Source organism: Simochromis diagramma, unplaced genomic scaffold (assembly GCF_900408965.1).
Source record: "Simochromis diagramma unplaced genomic scaffold, fSimDia1.1 OVJJ01000456.1, whole genome shotgun sequence".
Taxonomy (NCBI): Eukaryota; Metazoa; Chordata; class Actinopteri; order Cichliformes; family Cichlidae; genus Simochromis; species Simochromis diagramma.
The window spans coordinates 763,984-787,118 of record NW_024387186.1 but is presented as its reverse complement, the minus strand read 5'-3'; the positions used below and the strand labels follow the sequence as shown (position 1 = coordinate 787,118).

The window sequence follows — 23,135 nt, the reverse complement described above, 5'->3', positions numbered from 1 at the left end:
TCAGTTACTTTCCCCCTAGCATATTTATATTGTTGTTTCTGAATACTGTTCTTGTATTTGTTTATCTATGCATACAATTCTTTTGTAAGTACAACACCATTGTTGTAGTACTGTTTAATTCATTTTGTATTGTACTGATGTTTAAATAAAAGTTTAAAAAAAAAAAAAGAAAAAAAAAAGACAGTAATATTAAAACTAACTAGCTGCCGCCATTGTTGACAACTGAGCTGGGCTGCGCTATGAATTCTGGGACACAGCTTCTTCTTCTTCGGGGTTTAACGGCAGCTGGCATCCTTGTACATGCAGTGCTGCAATCTTCTGTTTCAGTCCGTTATTACACTCTTAAATCCTACTACTTATTCCTGCGTCTTTTGGGATCTTACAAAGCTTCAAACGACATCAGTTAAATCAGTCATCGACGATTTTAATAGTCGACGTAATCGTGACTAGTCGACTAATTGTGGCAGCCCTACTGTCAGCAGACGTAGGGCTGTGCGATATGATAAAAATGCCATATCCCAATATAAGACATTTATCGTTCTGACAACGATATAAATCACAAAAATGTAACATTTTCTGTAAATTCTGTGAATCTCGGGCAGCTCGACTTGCGCTTAGTTTTTCCAGCTGTGCGTCTTTTACCTGGATTTGAGTGTTTTAACCGATGCATGAAACGATACATTTTTAGACATAAGTTGTAACAGCCGCCGTTGTCTTTCAAAGTTTGAGTCCAAGGTTGATTTTTTTTTTTTTTTTTTTTTTTTTTTTTTAAGCACATGACGGCTCTGTTTTTGCTTCTCCTCCGTAAACTCTCTGCATGCTCTTTCACGTGATTCAGTTTATTTTGAAAAGTCTCAACAGGATCTTGAGCTTTATTGTGAAAGGTTTACGTGGAAAACAAAACAAGCGGACTGCGGAGCCACGCGATAGTTTTACCGTCATTGTTGCTAACGACAACACGTAAAAACAGGCGCTTGTCCGTCCGTAGTGTGGTTATATTAAATATAAGCGAAAGAGAGAACTTTAATAAAGCCGCTACCATCAAAACCATGAAAAAATATTGCTGTAAAGTTTATTTTCTGACACCACGAAACAAACGATAGCGTAATAGGAAACGATAGAAGTTTTTATATCCGATATATATTGTTATATCAAACAGCCCTAAGCAGACGCTGCGTCTGCCTCATCTGCTCCTTCAACACAGGTGACCTTGTGTGTCTGCTTCCTGCACAGGTGACGGTGTCATGGCTGACTTCTTCACCAACTTACCCTCCTAAACATCTCAGGAACATAACCATCGTAGAAACTACCCGTCTGAGGAATCGAATCAAACGCACACAGTACAAGACGTGCGTGCATGCGAGGGATGACTACCTCCCATCTGAATGGCCATGTTGCTGGAGAGGGAGGAGGAGATGAAGAGGCGAGGGGAGGACAGCAGCACCGAGAAATGGCTGTGGACTGTCCGGGAGACCTGGGCAGCCGAACGCTGCCTCTTCGGCGCTCCACTCAGCTGGAGAGGATACGACAGCATCAGGTACGACACAGAGAAACCTGCGTGGGTGGGGCCTTTATCTTCAGGTGTTCTGTTTGGGGCTGTGCATGTTTCACTGTGACAGGTTTTGTGTAACGACAGGGGGATGAAAGCACGCCTGAGCTAACCTGTGCAGCGAACCCTCCGAGGCTCAAGTTAGCCAGCGCTCATCAGAGTTCCTGCAAACACATCTCTGATAGTTCAGTGCAGGAAACTTCACTAAGTGCATTGTGGGTAAACGTTCAGGCTGATTTGAGCGTGTGGGGGAGGTGTTGGCTCAGAATGAGCTGCAGCCAAAACAACACCGAGGTTTAGTTTCCTCGAGTGGGCGTGGGATTGCTCCGGCTGATTTTTCAGTCCTGAGCATCGTCAGGTTTTACCTGATGTGGGTTTCATTTACATAACACACTCACGTGGGCTTTCAGCACAGAGCCAATCACAGCTCAGCGTGCACAGGTCGGTGCAGAGGACGCCGTGTGTGCTCTGATGCATGAGGAATATGGAGGGCCTCCTGTGTAACTTCGTCTGCTCTGTGTTTGTGTGTCAGGAGGACCTTCGGCGTCGTAGAGAGGAGGAGGGTCGGCAGCTGGATCTGAACGCCTCACTCAGACTCAGGAACCTCTCCCAGAATCCCTACAGCGGGATCGACAACCCCACATTCCTGCAAGACACACCGCAGCTGCCAGCGCTCAGCAGCCAGCACACACACGCGCTGCTGGGTAACACACACACACACACACACACAGCAGTTATTACTGTGCAGATCTGAGGGGTCAAAGGGTGAGGAGGTGGAAGTTAAAGAGATGCTGACAGCGTTGAAAAAGGAGGAAAGTGAGCAGGAATGTCAGACGCCAGTCAGGGAGGGAATTCCTCAGGGAGGGAGTGAAGCACCCGACTTAATTAAGAGTTTGTTTGTTGGGCGGCAGCGCTGACACACACAGGAGGACACACTGTTCGTCTGAGGTCAGCTATGTGTGTGCTTGCTTTGAACACGTGTGCTCTGTCTCTGCAGAGTTGGAAGAGCTGCTGCTGTCGCTGAAGCAGGTCCGGGGCAGCCTGTCGGACCAGCAGAGTCACAATGACATCGAGTTGGTCCTCGCTCTGCTGAACAAGGTAATATTAGCGAGCGAGGCCTCGGCCCGCTGTGTAATTGTGGCTTCTTTGTGAGACTCTGTGGTCAAAGACTCGTCACTGCTGTCTGAGCTGCAGCTTTGTGGTCTCGGACGCTTCGAGGCGGGGCTCTCTCCTGACCCAGGGCAACTTTTAGCTGCTGGGTCCGGTCCTGATGCGCGGTGAGAGACCCTCGGGCTGGTGGTGACTCTGCAGACGCTCTCACATGGTGCAGGTGTGCACTGACTGTGTTTGTGTGCTTTTCTGAGCAGCAAACAAACACAGACCTGGCAAACCGCACGTTTCAGTGCATGAAACGGGAAGAAGGAAAAGGCTCGCCGTTTTCTTTGACCGTGACCACGGGGTCGCAGCGTCAGCGCCGGGTTGTACTGGCGTTTGAAAGCTGTCACTCAGCAGGGTGACACCTGCAGTGTGATTGGTTTCTAACAGAGCTTCATCCTTCAGTGGGCCTGTAAAGTGGTCACCGTGACGCCGCCTGCCTGCCGCTCTGTTGCACTTAAAGCTGCAGAAACACGGAGACGTGAGGTTTTTAAAATCCGCTCAGAGCTTTAATCTTTGTCACAAAGCCGTGTGGAGTCATGTGGCTGTTTTCAGCCAGTCAGATGCATGAAAGAGCGCATTCCTGCGATGCTTTGGAGTCAAAGTTGACCCTCCTGAGTCGTGCTTCAGAGCCTCGCTGCTGCCTGAAGCCATTCGCCCACATAGACGTCTGAGTGGTTTTTGCTCTGCTGAAGGTTTGTTTTATTTCTGCCACACGGATTAGTGCAGGACTTCCTGTGAGCTCATTAAAATAAACTGTACTGATCGTTTGAGGAAACTCGCGCTCTGATTGGACTCATATTTCCTCGCAGTCATGAGCTGAACCGAGGGTTTGTTTTCACAGCGTCACTCTGCAGCTATGCAGCAGTTTGAGCTGCGTTTAATGATCAGAGCCACGCTGTCTCTGCTTCACAGGTTTTTATCTGAATCTTTCTTTTCTCTTCTGGTGACATAACCTGACTTCCAGCATGAAGCAGACGTGATGCAGAGCAGACTGTAGCTTTACTGTAGCGTCTGTTTTTACCTGTGCAAAATGTCTCACCTGTAGCTCACCTGCAGGCGATAAACGAGCGTCTCTTTAAAAAGTGCTGATGTGTGGTGATGCAGCATTAATCTCATTATTATGATAAAGTTCATGTGGAAATCGACTGTTGCGAGCTCTGAGGATACAGAGGTCTTCCTCCAGAAGCTCGGCCATCTTTATGCTGACTCTGAGCGACTCACCGTCCACCTGAGTGACCTGTGGGTGGGTTAACAGTCAAAGGTCAACACTTCAGTCATAAAACTGGAGCTTTTGCTGAGTGTGAACTCGGTTTGTGAGGATTTAAATCAGCTTTTGACTCAGCGCAGCGTCGAGTGGGAATAAATGACAGCTCGGAGTCGCTGACGTCTTTGTTTTTCTCTCTGCAGTCGGACTTCCAGTCGGCGCTGAAGATCCACAATGCCGTGGCCAGCAGCATGCACCGACCGTCTCCACCGTACCCCAACACGCAGCAGGCGCTTCCACTCGCCATGGAGGTAACACAGCTGTATTTGACCTGCGGTAATGGAGCAGAAAGTTTAGCTTCATCAGTCTGGATGTGAACTAAACACTTAAAGCTGGTCTTTAATAGTCGATCCTTTGTTATTTCTCACCTCTTTGTGCTGCAGATCAAACTGAGTTAGTGGTTGTTTGTCCAAAGCTGCTGTGAGGGGGCAGCACAGCGGGGACACGTTCACTGTAGTATGTTTGTAGAGCTGCAGTAGGTCACACACTGTTTCCTGCAGGACCATTTTTAATTCACCAACATCGTTCATGATCTTTCTTTTCCTTTGCAGTCACACAGGTGATTGATCAAAGCAACACCTGATTGATTCACCTGCAGTGAAACTAACATAAACTCAGCTGAAACAACCCGGTTTAACTAAATTCAACTAATCCAAACCTACAAAAATGTTGTATGTCGGACTCGTCCAGCTGCTCCACGATGTTCTGCCTGACGTCTGTGTCTCATCCACATTTGTCCTGGGATCAAACTTGTGTGGTTCCCTTTCCCACTGAGCCCACAGTCTTCCTGAGTGGCGGGGTCTGGTTCATCACACCGTCGGTGACTCTGGGAGTTTTCCTGCTGGCCGCAAAAGCGAGGCTGAGCCCGGTGCTGGGGTTTGCGCTCCTCGGGCCTCGTTTCAGAGGCAACTGATTAAAAGCAGCACATCATCCATGTTGGCGTCTCCGCCCCCGCCCTGCATTTGGCTTCCAGAATCAAAGAGAAAAGAAGAGCTGGTGTGCACGCTGTCCTCACAAACATGCTGCTTCTTCATCAGGAACGAAGCAGAAACGTGCTGCAGCAGTGCAGGAGGACGGTTTCAGTGCAGCACACCGCTGTTCACGTCAGAGATCTGCCTTTGATCTTTAATACAACAGAAATATGAGCGTGAGAACCGATCTGTTAAAGTCCTTACTCACTGCTCGTGCACTTAACCAAGGTTTCCTCCTCTTCTTCTTCTGTTCTTCCTCACGTCACCCCAACGCTGATCAAGCAGCTCTGTGTGTGTACAGTAAGTACGCTCCATCAGTTTTTACACTCTGCAATCTGTGTGATGTCACGGAGGGCTGAGCCACACCCACTGCTGGTAGCAACTAGAAGAGCATGGTCTTAAAGGGGGAGAAGCCTGTGTCAGTCAGAGACATCGCCGAGGCTGGAATCAGACAAAGAAGGATTATTATGAGCTGTGAATCAGGCAAAGCTGCTCTAAAGCAGGAAATGAGCAACCTTCAAACCCATTGAACTGTAATACGGACGTCTTCAGCTGTGACGTGTAACAGCACCACAGCAAGGCCTCTATGAAGGAAAACACGGGTGTGTTTTTGTCTGTCCGTCCATTTTCTTATGGCCAGGTCGCGGGGGCAGCAGCCCAGACCTCCCTCTCCCCAGCCACCTCCTCCAGCTTGTCCTGGGGAACACCAAGGCGTTCCCAGGCCAGCTCAGTAATGTAATCTCTCCAGCGCGTCATGTCCCTGCCCCGGGGCCTCCACCCGGTGGGACATGCCCGGAACACCTCACCCAGGAGGCATCCTCATCAGACGCCTGAACCACCTCAGCTGGCTCCTTTCAATGTGAAGGAGCAGCGGCTCCACTCTGAGCCCCTCCCGGATGACCAAACTTCTCACCCTATCTCTAAGGGAGAGGCCGGCCACCCTTCGGAGGAAGCTCATTTTTGCTGCCTGTATCCACGATCTCGTCCTTTGGGTCACACCCACAGCTGGTGACCATAGGTGAGGGTAGGGACGTAGATCCACCAGTAAATTTAGAGCTTTTACACTCCGCTCTCTCTTCACCACGACGGACCGGTGCAGCGCCCGCATCCCTGCAGCCGCAGCACCAATATGTCTGTTTTTGTCATTATTAGAAACTTTGGTCGTGTTTAATGTAAAAAATACGGTTGGACATGTGACAGGAAGTGATCAGAGCGGGGGTGTCTGCTGCTGTTTCAGGTCAGGAACCTCCTACAGGCGTGTCACAATAAAGAAGGCCTGGAGCTGCACAGCCTGCTGTCAGACACACATCTGCAGGTACACACACCTACACTCGTTTTCATGTCTTAGCGAGGACATCTAATTGACATAATGTTTTCATGCTTTCCCGAATCTCCCTAAACGTCTCAGCCTCACCCTGAGAATAACCTCTCTGTGACCCTGAGGACGGGACTGCTGGTCCCCACAAAGATGTCTAAACATTTACAGTCACACAAAGACTTCTCAGTCTTCAGGTGTGTGTGTGTGTGTGTGTGTGTGTGTGCGCGCGCAGTCGTTGCTTCTGACCCATGACAGCATAGCAGAGATGGAGATGCAGCTGGAGCCACTGCCCGCCGAGGGCGAGATGTTGACGCAGTGGGGAGGAGAGACCGTGAAGATCGTTCGCATCGAGAAGGCCCGAGACATCCCTCTGGTACGTACACACACACACACACACACACACACACACACACACACACACACACACACACACACACACACACACACACACACACGTTTGAGTCCAGATTTGACCCATTTTAATTAGATGTGAAGTCTGAGGGCTGGGAAACAGTCGAGCTCTGTTCAAAACGACAACAACATCCTGGTGTTTGATGCCAGGACTCCGTGGCTGTGATGAAATGCATGGTTTGCTCTGCAGGGGGCGACGGTGCGGAATGAAATGGACAGCGTGGTGATCAGTCGGATCGTTCGCGGCGGCGCGGCTGAACGAAGCGGGCTTCTGTCTGAAGGAGACGAAATCCTGGAGATTAACGGCATCGAGATCCGAGGCAAAGACGTCAACCAGGTGTTTGACATCCTGGTGAGTGTTTCACGTACGAGCGCAGGTTGGACTCCGGCTGAGCGTCGTCTGTGAGCTCAGGCGCTTTCACGTCAGTGGTTGGAGATGATTTTGTGTCTTTGTGTCCAAACAGGCCGACATGCACGGCCTCCTGACCTTCGTGCTGATTCCCAGCAATCAGAGCAAACCTCCTCCCGTCAAAGAGAGTGTGGTGAGTGCTGCAATATGAACGCCTCGTTCCCGACGCGCTGAAGTGATGAGGGTGGAAGCCTTCCTCTGACCCCATGACTCTGCTCCGCTCCTCAGGTCCACGTGAAGGCTCATTTCGACTACGACCCCTCGGACGACCCCTACGTGCCGTGCAGAGAGCTCGGCTTGTCCTTCCAGAAGGGAGATATCCTGCACATCATCAGCCAGTCCGACCCCAACTGGTGGCAGGCGTACCGGGACGGAGACGAGGATAACCAGCCGCTCGCCGGCCTGGTGCCAGGTACGGCGGTCTGACGGCTGGAGGTTTTTATCTTAAGGGTTTGAAGAATGCTGCACGGTGTGAGCGCGCTCAGAGCATTTGATTTGGATAACAGAAAGCAGATTAGCAGCAACCTTTGACCTCCGTGACCTTTGTGATCACGTGACTGTTGGGACGGTTACTCGTGGCTTCCCTCTGCTGACTCCACACCAAACAGGAAGTGACATTTCACCTCGTGTGCAGTGCCACCTTCTTACCCCCCTCAGTCCTAAGGTCCAGCTGCCCTCAGAGGGCGTCAGTAAGCTCCGCCTTTGTTTCCAGTTGCCCATGGCATCAGCAGAATTCCAGCTGATGTGCTTTTCCAGTTGTTCCTGGATGATCCCGGCCAGATGATGTCAGACCCTGGGGTCTCCCCCATCTGAGCGTGCTCAGAACTCCTGCAAAGGGAGAAATGCTGCGCTCGCGCAGAGGTGAGCGTGGGCTCACCTCTGTTTGTTTTCATACGTTGGACTGAAACATTTCCTCGTGTTTGGCGTGATCGTGTTTTCCCTGAGGTCAGCTGTTCAACATTTGGAGGAAAACTCGATTTGTTCTCGTGTCAGCTGAGCAGCTCTCTGCTTCTGTCTCCACAGGGAAGAGTTTCCAGCAGCAGAGAGAAGCCATGAAGCAAACCATAGAAGAAGACGAGCCCGAGAAGTCCGGTCGGTCCCTGCTTCGCCCACGTTATGACCTCATTGCTGTAAAAACCCGTGTGGGGTTAGAGTTCATGTGACTCGTGCACTGAAGTGGTGTCTGTTTGCAGGGAAGCTCTGGTGTGGGAAGAAGAACAAGAGGAAGAGGAAGAAGCTGCTGTACAACCCTCACAGGAACGACGGTGCGTCAGTCTGTCCCTAAACTCTGACAGGCAGCGAGGAGGCGGAGCCTCAGCTCCTGCTCTACCCTCACTCAAACTCCAGATGTCTCTTTTTCTTGTCTTTTGCTCCAGATCTCGATAATGAAGAAATTCTCACCTATGAGGAGATGGCACTGTACCACCAGCCGGCCAATAGGAAGCGGCCAATTGCTCTGATTGGTCCGAGCGGCTGTGGGCAGGAACAGCTCAGGCAGCGGCTGCTCAACAGTGAACCAGAGCGCTTCGCTGGAGCTGTGCCTCGTAAGGATGTGTGTGTGCGTGTGTGTGTGCACGCGTGTGTGTATAAACTAACTGTGTGTGTGTCGTAGACACGACGCGGAGCCGTCGCGAGGGCGAGCAGAGCGGTCGGGACTATCACTTTGTTTCTCGGCAGACCTTCGAGGCTGAGCTGGCGGCTGGTGAGACGTTTAAATCTGAGAATATTCGTGAGGACGTCGTACAAATGTGCTCGATTTAAAGTTAGAAGTGTTTAAACGTCCTAAAGTGCAGCTCCATCAGAGGAGCAGCTGTGACGAGCGTGTCCCAAACATGCTGAGGCAGAAATATGGCGCGCTGATGTAATACCAGTTTGTACCACAAGGTGGCGTCAGTGCTTTATTTAAACTGCAGCCTGTGAGGCTCAGGGTGTCTGGAGGTCTTTAACCTCCTGTTGGTGTGAAATGAGTTGTTTTTGTGTTTCAGGGAAGCTGATCGAGTCCGGAGATTTCGAGAAGAATCTGTACGGGACGAGTACGGACTCAGTGAGACAGGTCATCAACACTGGGAAAATCTGCGTGCTGTGTCTGCACACACAGGTGTGTATGTGAACACACACAGGTGTGTATGTGAACACACATGTTTCTGCTGTATTGAACGGTCCTGCGGGGTGTAAACTGTAAGCAGAGCTGCATGCTTTGTGTTTGCTGTCAGACGATCAGACTGGATTAATGTGGCAGGAGGCGGGGTCAGTGTGAGCGCTTTCATTGGAGGAAACGCTGATGTGTGGCCTGTGTGTGTTCTTACTAAAGCAGCAGTGAAGGGGCGAGTGGGGAGCTGCGATTGGTCCACCTGCTGCTTGTGTTTTTATGTTGGCTGTGACTTCAGCAGAATCTTAATAATCGCAGTCTGAAGATGATGATCAGCTGATCCACGTGCTGACTTCAGAGCTCCCAGGCCCACGTCATGCTGCCTCCACCTGTGCACAGCTGCAGCACTGCTTTTATCTGCACTGGGTCTCAAACTGATTTTACTGGAGAGGCTGAAGCAAAGTTTCAATATGAGGAGCAGCTGATTCCAGCTGTGTTATTCTTATTGATCTCATCTTAAGATGAGGCCAGCTCCCAAACTCCGTCTGAAGAACACGAGCTGTGCTGCTTCAGTGTGAAATGTCACAGGTGTGTGTTTTCTGCTGAAAACTGAGTGATGAATGAGTGTGAGGTTAGTGCAGAGCCTGCAGACAGTCACATTTGCATGAAATAAACGGAGTCTAATCAGATGAAGTTCTTTGCAGCTTTCAGACTTTATTCAGAAAATCAGACACATGAATGTTTTCAGCATTTCAACAGAATTGAAATCATCAGCTTAACAGTTTGGAAACAAATCATGTTGGAGAAGCTTCCTGTGTTCTGTCACTCAGGATGTGGCTTCAGGGATGATGTCGGACAGCTTGATGTTAAACTCTGTGCTGCTGTCACTGTGGGACTCGTTTTTTGCAGCGATGCCTGGGTCTGATGAAGGGCTGCTTTTTGCTGGCTGCACTTTAAATACAGTTACCATTAAATACGTTCTGTTCTGGGAAACATCTGATACACTCAAAAGTATTGCCTGGTCTGTAACACCGGAATATATTCGCATAACCGATCTTTTCTGCAAGGGCTTTGAGAGAATTTTCTAACTGATCATCATTAAAAAAGGGAATACCCTGTTTATTAAGGGGTCTGTATGGTTGTGTAAACACGAGGGCATGCTGTGGCCAGTTTGTCATCAGTGTAATCAATTCCAAAATGTTTTCTAAAGGTTCGTTTGGGTTTGCACATCTGTGTGCACATGGAGAGAGGTATGTGTACAGAAGCAAAAAGCTCTTTTCGTATTTGTTGCTCCACGCATTCTTAATGTGTTCCAAAACGAGGCGTTCAGCGTGGATATACCCACTGGGCTTTTCTATATAAATGTCTGTCCACATTGAGTTTTGGACTTTGTCCATTCTATCCAGGGGGATGTTCACAGCAGCACAGAACTGCCCCAATTCTAAATTCCTGCCAAAGAAAGGACATTTCTAGTTTGTGAAGAAAACAGAATAATCCAGAGGTTACCTGTGAGGATACTCATCTGATTAAATTGATAATCTGAGGCAGCTTGTTCTCAATCCCCTGATCCAGACTGGTTCCAGCTGACAGCAGGGCCAGCACGGTCCAGGACAGGACACACCTCTGCACACCTGACATGATGTAAACTGCACACCTGCACAGGTCACATTGGTGTTGTTACAGCTCAGCACACAGTGATCTCTCTGCTAAAGCTTCCTCCACGCTGAGGGACAGAATCAGACTCACCTGATGAGCCGGAGTCGAAGCATCTCACCTGTGGAGTGGGGTCGTCGTTTGGTGACTGAGGCTCAGTGTGGCGGCTCGAGGGTTTTATAACGGGCGCGCTGACGCGTCTCAGCGGCTCCTCTGTCCAAAAACCATGTAACATGTAAATGTTTCTGAGTTACATTAACATTATCTCCTCTTCATGGAAATTAAAACAAACAGTCTCCAACGATTCTCGGGAGGACTTTACAGGTGATAAAGTAGAAGGACTGGAGTTGGATGGTGCATCAGAGGACACCGAGTGAATGAGGCCGTTACTCTGCCATCTTTAACCTGCAGCTCTGACACAAATGCTTCCTCCAAACCACGCCGAGTATTTCCTGATTCCAGCTGTGAGAAACATCCCAATCTGAAGCCTGACCAAGTTCATGTGTACAGAGTTGCAGCTCCGATAAATCACGTTTTTAAAGAGGAAGCTAAACACGAGGAACTCTGAACCTCTGAAAATGAGAGACGATTAATGTGGCACTGTCGCTAAAACCTTGGAATCATTCACGTCTTTGATTTTAAAATCCTCTGAGTGTGTACTGAGGCAGAACGAGGTGGATGTGCCCAGGTTCAGTTTTATGCTTTCCACAATCCTTTGAGAGAGGACTGCGTCATGTTTTCTTTCAGCTTGTATATGAAGGTCAAAGTTCGAAGCGGTGTTTTCAGAAAGTAGTCTATCCCAAAGGTCTGCGCATCCAAACACAAGGACGATTTTGTGATAGCCTGGATGGAGCTGAGCCCTGAGAACATTGCAAATGTAATAAATTAGCACAAAGTGCATCAGTTTACCTGACATCCTGTGAATGCACCGTTGGACCTCACCATGCAGCTCAGAGTTGAGCTTCTGTGCTTCCATGATGAAGATCATTCTGCTTATCTGTGTTCCAATCACAGTGACAACAGTAACCATCGAAGCCCAGACCTGCCTCACCCGCCCACCTCCTCCAGCTCGTCCTGGGGTCACAGAGTCGTCCCCGGGCTGCTGTTAGATACAAGCTGTGTCCCAAAACGTCGACTTCATCCTCCTGAGGACCCGGCCTTCGCGGTCTACGTGGGCCGGGTCCTTCGAAGACTGAGAAGGCCGGAAGTGCGAGGCTGTGAAATTGGATGGTCGAGCCTTCTGATTAGCGTCACCTCTGTCTCGGTGGAGTTTAATAAACTCTGCTGTCTGCTCCTTGCTGTCTAAAATATAACAGGACACTGGAGTAAACTCTCGACCGTCTCACACTTCTGATAATCAGCTGTCTGCTTGACATTTATTCAGCTGTGTAAAAACTTTAATCTCAGCCAAACCGATTTACTCAGGAACAAATAAAACACTTTAAAAAAAAAAAAAAAAAAAAAAAAAAAAGCCAAACAATAAAATTTTTAAGTTGTCTAATAGGGGTGGGGGAAAAATCGATACTGTGTAGTATCGTGATATTTTGTTTGCTAATAATGTATCGATACAGGGACAACAGAAATGGATATTTTGTTACAAAAAAAGTTTTTGTGCTCTGACTTCAGAGCATGTTGATCAGCTCCTTTTTCTGAGCAAGAATCCTGACATTCCTTCACTGTCCAAATGTGTTTAACTTTTTTTTGGCAGCAATAAACATGACAGTTTACTTATTTTAATTTAAGACATGTTTTATTTTAATTAAGTTTAAAACTTTTTTATTTAATGTAAAATTATATTTTGTTTTAATTTACTTTCAAATTCTTCAGTTGCTGAATGGGCTGCATAGTTTTCTTAAATTGCGTTGTTCAGAATAGCTATAATTGTACCAGATGGTTGCATTCAGTTAAGTTGGACTAGACTGTAATACAAACCGTTCAGTTTGTCAACAATAAATCTGACTGAAATGAGAGAAAGACTGAGTGCGAGACTTTGATAGTAGATAAAATGAATATTGATAAAGTTTACCTTTATGTACAGAATCGGAATATCGTAGATATTTAAAAAAAAAAAAAAAAAATCGCAATAATATCGTATCGTGCATTAAGTATTGTGATAATATCATATCGTGGGATGTATGGTGATTCCCACCTCTATTGTCTAAGTGACTTATATATGTTTAACCTGAGTAGCGAAAGACAGCGGTGGGTTTGAAGCCAGGAGTTCGGTGTTCTCACGGCTCTAGTGAGCCTTGCCCCCGGCTCGCTATCGAGCTAGTGGGTAACAAACGTCTCCGAAAACGTCGGAGCGCTTTTAAAAATATGTGGTGTCTTGATAAACTGAGCAGATATTTGAGGTTCACACAGCTACATTCTCACCTGAAAATACGTTAAACGTTTATTTTGTGACCCAGAAAGAATAATAAGAGTAATATTAAAACTAACTAGCTGCCGCCATGGGGGGGTCACGTGGCCAAGCATTAAGATGGCAGCTTAGCGGGGTCGCTCTCAGGACAGTGTACAAACTTTCTATAAAAAACCCTTGCATATGCTGTTAGTGTGGTCTGGAATATACGGCACTGACATGTCAAAAGCTTCATCTGTGAAACAGTGTGACATCTTTACCCAAAGACGCAAGACGGGCGCTATACCATCAACGTCCGACACAGATGCTAACATGGCTAGCATAGCCGAAGTTTTGGATGAACTCAAATCAGTCCGGTCGGATTTTGGAGCCAAGTTGGACAGCATCGATATAAGACTGACTGGGATGGCGAGCGCAGTGCACTGGACTGCACTGGAGGGTAAAGTCTCAGAGGGTGAAGCAAGACTTATTGAACCAGGGGGCTCATATCGAAGAGGCCGAAGCCCGCATTGCCGAAGTTGAAAGCACACTTGAGAAAACAGAAACGTCACTGAACTCTGCTATCAAACAAATCGCGCTTCTTGAAGCCAAAACAGATGATTTGGAAAACCGCGGACGACGAAAGAACCTGCGCATCTTCGGCATAAAAGAGGGAGCAGAGGGGCAACAATCACTCTTCGACTTTATTAACATCATGCTACCCAAGTGGCTGGGGCTAGCGCCCGACAAGTCATTCGCACTGGAACGAGTGCATACACGCTTGCCTCCGGGAAACCAAACCAAAGCAGAGCGGTCCTTATTCGTTTCTTAAAATTCCAAGAGAAGGAACTGGTATATCGGGAAGCAAGAAAACAACAAATTACACATGATGGGGACAAGATCACATTTGCACCGGATCTGTCTGTGGAGACGGTTCAGATCCGACGGGGATTTCACCCGGTTGTCAAACTGTTTATTGATATCAATACCTTCCGTGGATTCCAGCACAACCCATGCAGACTCAGAATCCTGTACGGTGGAAAGATCCACCTCTTCTCAACACCTCAAGAAGCCGAAAAATTCTACAAGAATCTGCCGAAGGAAACAGCAGAGGATGCTCATCACCAGTGAGTCGGTTAAACAACAGGTTAACCATTAAGACACTGCATAAGATTGCCTCTGCTTCAACATAACCGACCAGTAATTGAGTCACTGATAAGAGACAGATAAAATTTTGAGCTCGAATTTATGTGGGACTTATGTTACCATAACTAGGCGTTTTTAAGCGCATATTCGTTCTAAGTTTGATTGCAATCGTTTTTGGGTTGTATATTAACAACTGAACCTCAACTAAGTCTTTTTGTTTTGTTTTGTTTTGTCCTACCAAGGGTAAACTTTACTTTATTATGGGGGAAAAAATCAGTATCATTATATGGTTAGTGTACACTGTCTGATTTATGGGGTTTTGGAGAGGTCGCGTTGACTAGTTACTCCTCAGTGATGTGGATTAACGCCCTCCAAATAATTTGTTCAAGGGAGGGGGGAGACATTTCCAACAAGGAAATGCAAATGTTCAATCAGAAATTGTTTACAAGTTCTTTATCTGGTATGTGTGAGTGTGTGAATGTATGTGCAAACCTGCTTCTTCAATTTTTCCTTTACTTTGTTTATTTAAGTGAACAGTCTGACAATATTTTATGGAGAGGACAACTAAAGAAAACATTTTGAACGTTAACATTACGACATGGAACGTTAGGGGGATACGGAAGTTAGCTAAACTGAAACAAGTATTAAACCGACTAAAACATTTTAACTCTAGAATTATTTTCCTACAGGAATCTCATCTTACTGCATCAGAGATACATTTATTAACCAAAAGATGGCAGGGTCAGGTATATTTCTCTTCTTTTATTAGACATGCCAGAGGAGTCATTACTCTTATACATAAGTCAATCCCATTTCAAACTACGAGGGTGATTACAGATCCAAACGGGAGATATGTAATTGTGCAGGGCCGTATCTCCATGTTAGAAATAAACCTGATAAATATCTATGGCCCCAACAAGGATAACCCATCCTTCTATGAAAATCTATTTCTCACAATATCAACCTTGGAGGGCCTTTATATCATAGGAGGGGACTTCAATTGCGCCCTGGACCCTAACCTGGATAGGTCGTCTCAAACTGACACTACTCATACCCAGACTAGAAAAATACTTTTTAACTATATGAAAGATTTGAGATTAAATGAGGTCTGGAGAACAAGGAATCCAAATAACAGGGAATTTTCATGTTATTCTAGTTCGTATCAAAGTCATTCGCGGATGGACTACTTTCTTATCTCTACAGAGTTACTACCTTGTGTTGAGAACTGTTGGTATAACAGTATTGTGATTAGTGATCACGCAGCAGTATGTCTATCAGTTAGATTGGGCGAAATTGATCAAGGTGTAAAGCGATGGAGGATGCAAACATTTTTGTTAAAGGACCCATCATTTGTCAAATTTATAGAAACTTGCATTGATCAATATTTTCAAATAAATAAAGATGAAACCACAGCTAGTATTAGGTGGGAAGCATTTAAAGCTTACATAAGAGGGGAAATTATAAGCTACAGTAGCAACAAGAGTAAGCAATATAACCAAGAATTAAAATCATTAGAAAGGCAAATTAAATCTAATGAAACAGAATTTTACCACAGCAATGATCCCACTAAACTAAACAATCTGACTATTCTAAGAGCCAGGTATGATAAATTAACAGCAGAGAAAGTGGCAAAAAGTTTAATGTGGACCAAACAATTATTTTATGACCAAGGAGAGAAGGCAGGAAAATTATTGGCCTGGAGGATAAAAAAGATGCAAGCAGAAAAGGCCATCACCCATATAAAGTCCAAATCGGGTATTATAACAACAGACCCTTTAAAAATAAATGAAAATTTCAGAGAGTTTTATCAATCTTTATACCAATCTGAATATACGGGAAACAGAGAAACACAAGATGCATTTCTTGATCAGTTAAAATTTCAAACCCTCTCAGAAGAGGATAAAACAGCCCTTGATAGTCCTTTAACAATAAAAGACCTGTCAGAAGCCATAGACGACCTGAATAGCGGTAAAACGCCTGGTCCTGATGGACTTCCAATGGAATTCTATAAAACATTTAAAAATAAATTAATACTGCCACTTCTTAACATGTATGAGGAGTCATATAAGTCCGGAATACTCCCAGACTCACTGAGATTAGCTACAATAACCCTTTTATTGAAGCCAAATAAGCCTCCGACTGAATGCTCCTCTTATAGGGGAATTGGTCTTATGGGATGTTATACAAAGATTTTGTGTAAAGCACTCTCTGGAAGACTAGATAAATGTGTGCCTAATTTGATAACAGACGATCAACAAGGTTTTGTTAAAACGAGACAAGGCTATCATAATATAAGATGTCCTCAATGTACTTTATGAGAAAAACAATAGGGAGGACACTGCGCTGCTATCACTAGATGCGTGCAAAGCCTTCGATAGAATAGAATGGAATTATCTCTTACAAGTGCTCCCCAGATATGGACTAGGTGAAGCATTCCTGAAATGGATCCGATTATTGTATACACATCCAACAGCACAAGTTTTAACTAATAATAACGTATCAAAACCCTTTAATTTACAGCGATCAACCAGGCAGGGCTGCCCTCTGTCAACAATTCTCTTTGTGTTAGCAATAGAACCTCTGGCCATAGCTGTGAGAGCAAATGCAGGAATATCAGGGACAAGAATTGGAGGAAGAAACCATCTAATTTCTTTATTTGCAGATGATATTATATTTTTTTTGACTAATCTGAAAGATAGTATCCCTAATTTAGTAACATTAATAAAAACATTTGGAGAATTTTCAGGATACAAAATTAACAATTCTAAATCAGAATGAATGTTTCTTAATGAAGAAGAAAGAAGAAGCCCTGTGGTGGCCACCCCATTTAAAACAACTACAACAGGCTTTAAATATTTAGGCACTAGGATCACCCCAAGCCTCAAGGACATAACCTCAATAAATTATGATCCCCTTGTAGAAGAGGTCACGGAAATGCTAAACCGTTGGACAAACCTGCCTGTATCTATGATAGGCCGGATAAATATCCTAAAAATGACAATTTTACCCAAATTTTTATATTACTTCCAAACACTTCCGTTGCCTCTACCAACTTCATTTTTTTGACAGTTTAAACAAACTATTTAACCAATTTATTTGGAATAATAAGAAGGCAAGGCTCCGCTTACAACTACTTTACTTGCCCTATGAAAGAGGAGGTCTCAAAGTCGCCAACCTCAGATGGTATTATATGGCTGCCCAACTAACATCAGCCACCCATTATTTCCGCCCAACAACACCTCCAGCCTGGGTTGACATCGAGCAAAAATCTGCTCCAGATCTTCTCTTACACACTTTTCTATATTCTTCAGACACTAAGACATTTAAAAAAAAAAATACAAGGAACCCTTTCTTGAAAAATACAATTATAATTTGGCATGCAGCTCATAAATATGTGGACGATCCTCCATCGCTTTCGCAATTTACCCCTATTTGGGGAAATGAAAAGTTCACGCCTGGTAAAAGTGATGGAGGATTTAAAATATGGAAAAATAAAGGCATTCAAAAAATTAAAGACCTATATGCAGATGGCATGCTGCTCACATTTGATCAGTTGTGTAAAAAATATTTAATACCCCCAAAGCACTTTTTAAAATATTGAAAAACTATTTGTCATCAAAACTGCAAAGGATTGCTGAACTTCCACCATTGACAAAAATAGAGGAGGTATGTGTTAAGAATACAAAAGGGAAAGGTTTTCTCTCTATATATTATAATTTACTGATGTTTTCCTCCAAAGACTCAGCAGCAGATAAACTGGATGCTTGGAGAAGGGAGATCCAAGAGGACATAGATGAAAATGACTGGAACCAGGCTTGCTTAAAAGCACAAAAACAAACAATAAACACACGCTTTAAACTACTGCAATATAAATGGCTCACGAGAACCTATATAACACCTGTCAAGCTTCATCATATGTCCAATGATATTCCGGACATCTGTACTAAATGTCTAGTTGAAAAAGAAACTCTTCTTCATTGTCTATGGGAGTGTCCTAAAATCCAGGACTTTTGGAAAGATGTTATCAAATATCTGTCCGAAGTGTTTAAGGTAAAAATCCCTTTAAAAGGAAAACTCTGTGTACTTGGAATATATCCAAGGGAATTTAAGCAATCGGGGGAAAAAAAACTAAATTACTGGACTATGGACTACTTCAAGCCAGAAGAGCCATTGCGCTATGTTGGAAGAGTATGGATGCTCCCTCCATGGGACTCTGGAAGAAGAAAACTGCAGTCTCTCTAGGCCTTGAAAGACTAACCTATATTGCCAAGGGCAAACAATGGGACTTTGTGAATATGTGGAAGCCATATATGGATATTTTAGGGAGTGGAGGTGATGGACATTTATGAAAAAGAAGGAAGGGAAGGAGGGGAGAATCTTGTCTATCCTAACCTATTGTATTTTTGTATTACTGTGAGAACTATGCTCATTTCTACATTTGAATGTGATGTAGGCAGGTTTGATGTATGGATGGATGTGTGAATGTGAGGGTGTTCAACATTTGTTTGTATTGTACTATAAAAAATTTCAATAAAAATATATGGGGAAAAAAAAAAAAATAGCTGCCGCCATTGTTGGAAACTGGAATTGGCTGAGCCGCGCTATGAATTCTAAGGAGTTGACGAATTGGGACAGCCTCCGTCACCTGGCTGTGACGTAATCGGCCTCCGGAGGATGCAGCCTACGTTTTGGGACACAGCTACAATCTCACCCGTGAGTCCTGGATCTGCTCCAGCATCTCCTCCCAGTGAGACATGCCTGAAACGCCTCAACTCGTCATTGTACAGGAGTTCCAGCTAGAGCAGGGCGATATGGCCAAAAATATTTATCACAATATATTTGAAAATTTGCAATAACGATAAAACTGACGATATAATTGACGCGAGACAAAATACTTTACAACTCCCCAACTTTGTTTTTGTTTTGTTTTTTTGTTTTTTTGCACTAATAATGTATTTTCACTTCAACAAGCAGCTGTTTTGTTTTTTGTTTTTTTTGTTGTTTTGTTTTGTTTTTTTAATGCAAATTCCATTGCATTAAAATTTAACCAAAAGGCATTTCCAGTGGAAACTGGCCGACATATCCTCAGCATAACCATGTATGCATGGTTATGCTGAGGATATGTCGGCCAGTTTAATCTCTTTTTAAATTTAGTGGATATTATACATAATATCCACTAAATTTAAAAAGAGGTTATACACACACAATACAGTAACATTATATTGAAGCACAGTACGTATCACTCCGCGAGGCTCCGCCTACGATAGCCGTAATGACAATCCATCAAGCGGTGCGGCTTCGTAGCTTAGCAAAGTCGGACTAAAACATTTGACATTCAAGCGCTGTGTAGCACATAAAATCAGTTCGGTAATAACGACGGCCCGCTAGCATGCTCTACCAAAAACTGTGCTTTGTTGTGTATCTGATGGACGAAAGCTAAACCAGGTCCACCACTGAAGCTGCAGCATATTTACAAACCAGTTCTGGTTCATCGTTTCATTCAACGGTCCACTTTCGCTCTTCTCATTCTGCGTCGCCGCCATGTGCGTATGTAAACAAAGGCACTGCGCATGTGCGTTTTACTCATATTCTATCGCCATATTTCCCACGTTTGGGACTAATAAAGGTTATCTTATCTTATTTTCTTATCATTGCGTAACATTATACTGGTATTACCGTGAACGGTGTGATATGGCCCAGTCTTAGTCGCAGCTCTGCTCAGCATCCCCCGAGCTTCTTTAGAGAGGCCAGCAACGCTCCAGAGAAAACTGATTTCTCCTGTTTATATTTGTGATGTTGTTCTTTTCAAAGCTCGTGACCATAGGTGAGGGTGGGGACGTGGATTGACCACTTAATAATCATGCTCAGCTCTGTACTCACCACAACAGATCACCTGTCGATCTGCCCTCACTCGTGAACGAGACCCCGAGATACTTCCTCTCCTCCACCTGGGTCAGCAGCTTGTCCCTGACCTGGAGTGGCCACTCCACCCTTTCCTGCTGAGGACAGTGGGCTGAGACTCGGAGGTGCTGATCCCCTCCTGATGAAGCCAACAGGACCACGTCTGCTTTGAAGGCTCAGCAGCAGCTCCAGCACTCAGAGGACAGGGGTTACGTTTCTGACTCTGCTGATTGAGATAAAGGCACAGACACAGGGAGAGTGTCAGACAGCTGTCTCGGAGGCTCTCCATGCAAATAACAGCTCATCATCATGTCCACTGATGATCCACGTTACACAAGCTGCACTCATCACAAACGGACCTTGTTTGCACTGCGGTGCAGGTGATCCTGATAAACAGACACTGAAGTATGAATGTGAGCTGTTCAGATGCTGCAGGTCCTCAGAGCAGCTCAGCTTTGAGCCAGCGAGCTAATGGGAGCTCTGTGGAGGTGACCGGGTACACCTGCAGAAAGCCATGGTGTTCATACCTGGGAACACCTGTGCTGAAGAGCTTTCTCCACTGTTTGCTTGTTTATACATGACATAGTGTGTGTCTGTCTGTGTGTGTTTCCAGGCTCTGAAGGTGCTGAGGAGTTCAGACTTGAAGCCTTACATCATCTTCATAGCTCCGCCCTCCCAGGAACGACTTCGAGCGTTATTGGCTAAAGAAAACAAGAACCCCAAGGTGCTCGTCCATTTACGTTTGCCCATCAGCTGTGTTTATGTATGTGTGTCTCAGTACTGACGTGTGTGCGTGTGTGTGCGTGTAGCCCGAGGAGCTGCGTGACATCATCGAGAAGGCGCGTGAGATGGAGCAGGGCTGCGGTCACCTGTTCGACTCCATCATCGTGAACACGGATCAGGACAAAGCTTTCACCGAGCTGCTGAGACTCATCAACAAGCTGGACACGGAGCCGCAGTGGGTGCCCTGCTCCTGGCTGCGCTGAACGAACACACACACTCACACACTCTCACTGAGCTCGGGGGCGGCGTCAGGACGGAAATCATCTGAGATTTTGAATCAAACTGGATCATAACTGTTCGTGTTTGTTATTAAGGGCAGAACGAGTCCTGCTGAGCAACAATAAAATCATAATCGACTAACGAGACGGAGTAACGTCACAACGAGCTCAAATTATTTCTGTTATCTTAGTGGGAACATGAACAATCTGGTCTCTGACCAATAAAAATGAGTCTCGGCATTAAGCTCCTCCTCCTCCCCGCAGCACCTCAGTGTCCCAGCAGGGGGCGGGCCTCACAGCCTGTAGTGTCGCTGCCGCTCGATTGGTTCACATTTCGACGTGTTTCTGTCCTCGCTTGTGGTCACGTGCAGACGTAGTTGTTCACTCACATTTTTGGAGATGCAGAGCTCTGTGCCCCGCCCCACTGAGGCATTCTGGGATACCTGAGGGCGAGCAGGCTCGGAGCAGCGAGTTTAAAATCCTTTTTTTTTTTTTTTTTTCACGACACAAACGTAAACCTTTGACCTTCTGCTCACTTTGTTCTCGTTTTTAAACGTTTTGCTGGAATATTTATTGTGTAAATCGACACTGATGTCGCTGCATTAAAAACTTTATTTTGGAAAGATTCTGAACGTCTTTCCAGCTTTATTCTGAAAGTCTCAGATGTTTGTTTCCTGTCGCTGACTCTGAATCAGTTTTTGAACACACTCTGACGTCAGACTGTTTCGGGATGTCGTGTTTTTCTTGGAGTCGTGTTCGTGTTGGACCTCGCCGCCGTCGGCACCGCCTCGTCATCATTTCGTTTGTTTTTAATGTTTGTTTTTATTTGTTGTAAACACACCCACCTGTCCAGGTGAGGCTCCTCAGGAGGAAATGTGAAGCTCAAACACTTTGGCTGCTGACTCCGCCCCCTCGGCCGGGCTGAGAGCGCAGACTTCCTGTCTGACTGACTTTTACTGCACTTGTGATTGTTTTTGTATCAGCTGATTCTGTTTGACCTTTGACCTGGCGGCCTGTGTGTGTGTGTGTGTGTGACTCTGAGCTGAAGTAGACTCTGTAGCATCACTGTAGAGCTTTTATATATTTGTAATATTCAAAATAGATTTATGAAGACCAGAATGCACCAATAGGAGTGCAGCTTTCTCGCCCTCATCCCCTGCTATTGGTCCAGGAGGAAGAACAAGAGGGGGGCGGGGCTAGCTGTACTGAATGTAATTGATTCCACTTCCTGTTTCTCACTTCCTCCTGAGAGAAAACTTTTTGTATGAATATTCACCACAAAGACACGAATAATGAATAAAATAGATCATCAGTAGAAAATAAACCTGTTTGTTTTTATTCAAACTTTATTATTATAAAAACCACTGACATCACTTCCTCCTTTCAAACAGAGTCGTAGCTTCCTACCTGAAGCCACAGCGGCTCAGAGCTGCGTGTGTGTGGTGTGGGGGGGGCAGAGGGCCCAAGCCGGCCCCTCTCAGCCGTACGGCACGTGGTCGCCGCTCAATGCTAAACCCGCACCTGTGTGAGACGTGCACACTCACAGCCATAAGTTCAGTCCCACAGCAGAGAAACTGAAAAGATTCGACCTGTAGCTTTTGCAGATGGAGCTCTCCTCGGTTTTTGATGGGTGATTACTGCAGAGGTGGACTGGATTTAATGATTTGACCTCAATAAATGACACTTTCAAAGTCACCTGGATAAATATTGACTCTGAGATGCAAACCCCTTCATGGAGTTTGATTCCACATTAGGAATTTTCATCTGTCTGTGATTTTCTTTTGCTCTGCAAATACAACAGTAACAAATTCCCCTAAAAAGATGTTTTCATAAACAGCTGCTGCTGGTCTGTAAACATGACTGTGTTGCACACAAACGTTTGATGTGGAATAACAGCTCCCTTCTTTATAAAAACAAATCCATT

General features: G+C 45.5%; 1 protein-coding gene across 7 annotated transcripts in view; it reads left to right on the top strand.

Moving 5' to 3' along the window:
• The window catches only part of LOC120745129 (MAGUK p55 subfamily member 5-A-like), a 32,683-nt gene extending 10,148 nt beyond the window's left edge, over positions 1-22,535 (top strand). For 5 of the 7 annotated variants that reach the window (XM_040049808.1, XM_040049810.1, XM_040049805.1 and 2 more), the window contains 16 exons: positions 1,234-1,537; positions 2,082-2,253; positions 2,547-2,647; positions 4,115-4,222; positions 6,180-6,257; positions 6,493-6,633; positions 6,862-7,023; positions 7,136-7,213; positions 7,309-7,492; positions 8,104-8,172; positions 8,274-8,345; positions 8,457-8,624; positions 8,693-8,782; positions 9,066-9,178; positions 20,824-20,934; positions 21,020-22,535. In XM_040049808.1, coding sequence (XP_039905742.1) covers positions 1,358-1,537; positions 2,082-2,253; positions 2,547-2,647; positions 4,115-4,222; positions 6,180-6,257; positions 6,493-6,633; positions 6,862-7,023; positions 7,136-7,213; positions 7,309-7,492; positions 8,104-8,172; positions 8,274-8,345; positions 8,457-8,624; positions 8,693-8,782; positions 9,066-9,178; positions 20,824-20,934; positions 21,020-21,196 — 2,004 coding nt within the window. In that variant the 5' untranslated portion in view covers positions 1,234-1,357 and the 3' untranslated portion in view covers positions 21,197-22,535. Of the gene's footprint in view, positions 1-1,233; positions 1,538-2,081; positions 2,254-2,546; positions 2,648-4,114; positions 4,223-6,179; positions 6,258-6,492; positions 6,634-6,861; positions 7,024-7,135; positions 7,214-7,308; positions 7,493-8,103; positions 8,173-8,273; positions 8,346-8,456; positions 8,625-8,692; positions 8,783-9,065; positions 9,179-10,741; positions 10,989-20,823; positions 20,935-21,019 lie in introns of those variants that run through there. The other 2 variants (XM_040049811.1, XM_040049812.1) reach the window with 2 other exon arrangements.
• Positions 22,536-23,135: the final 600 nt, after the last annotated feature.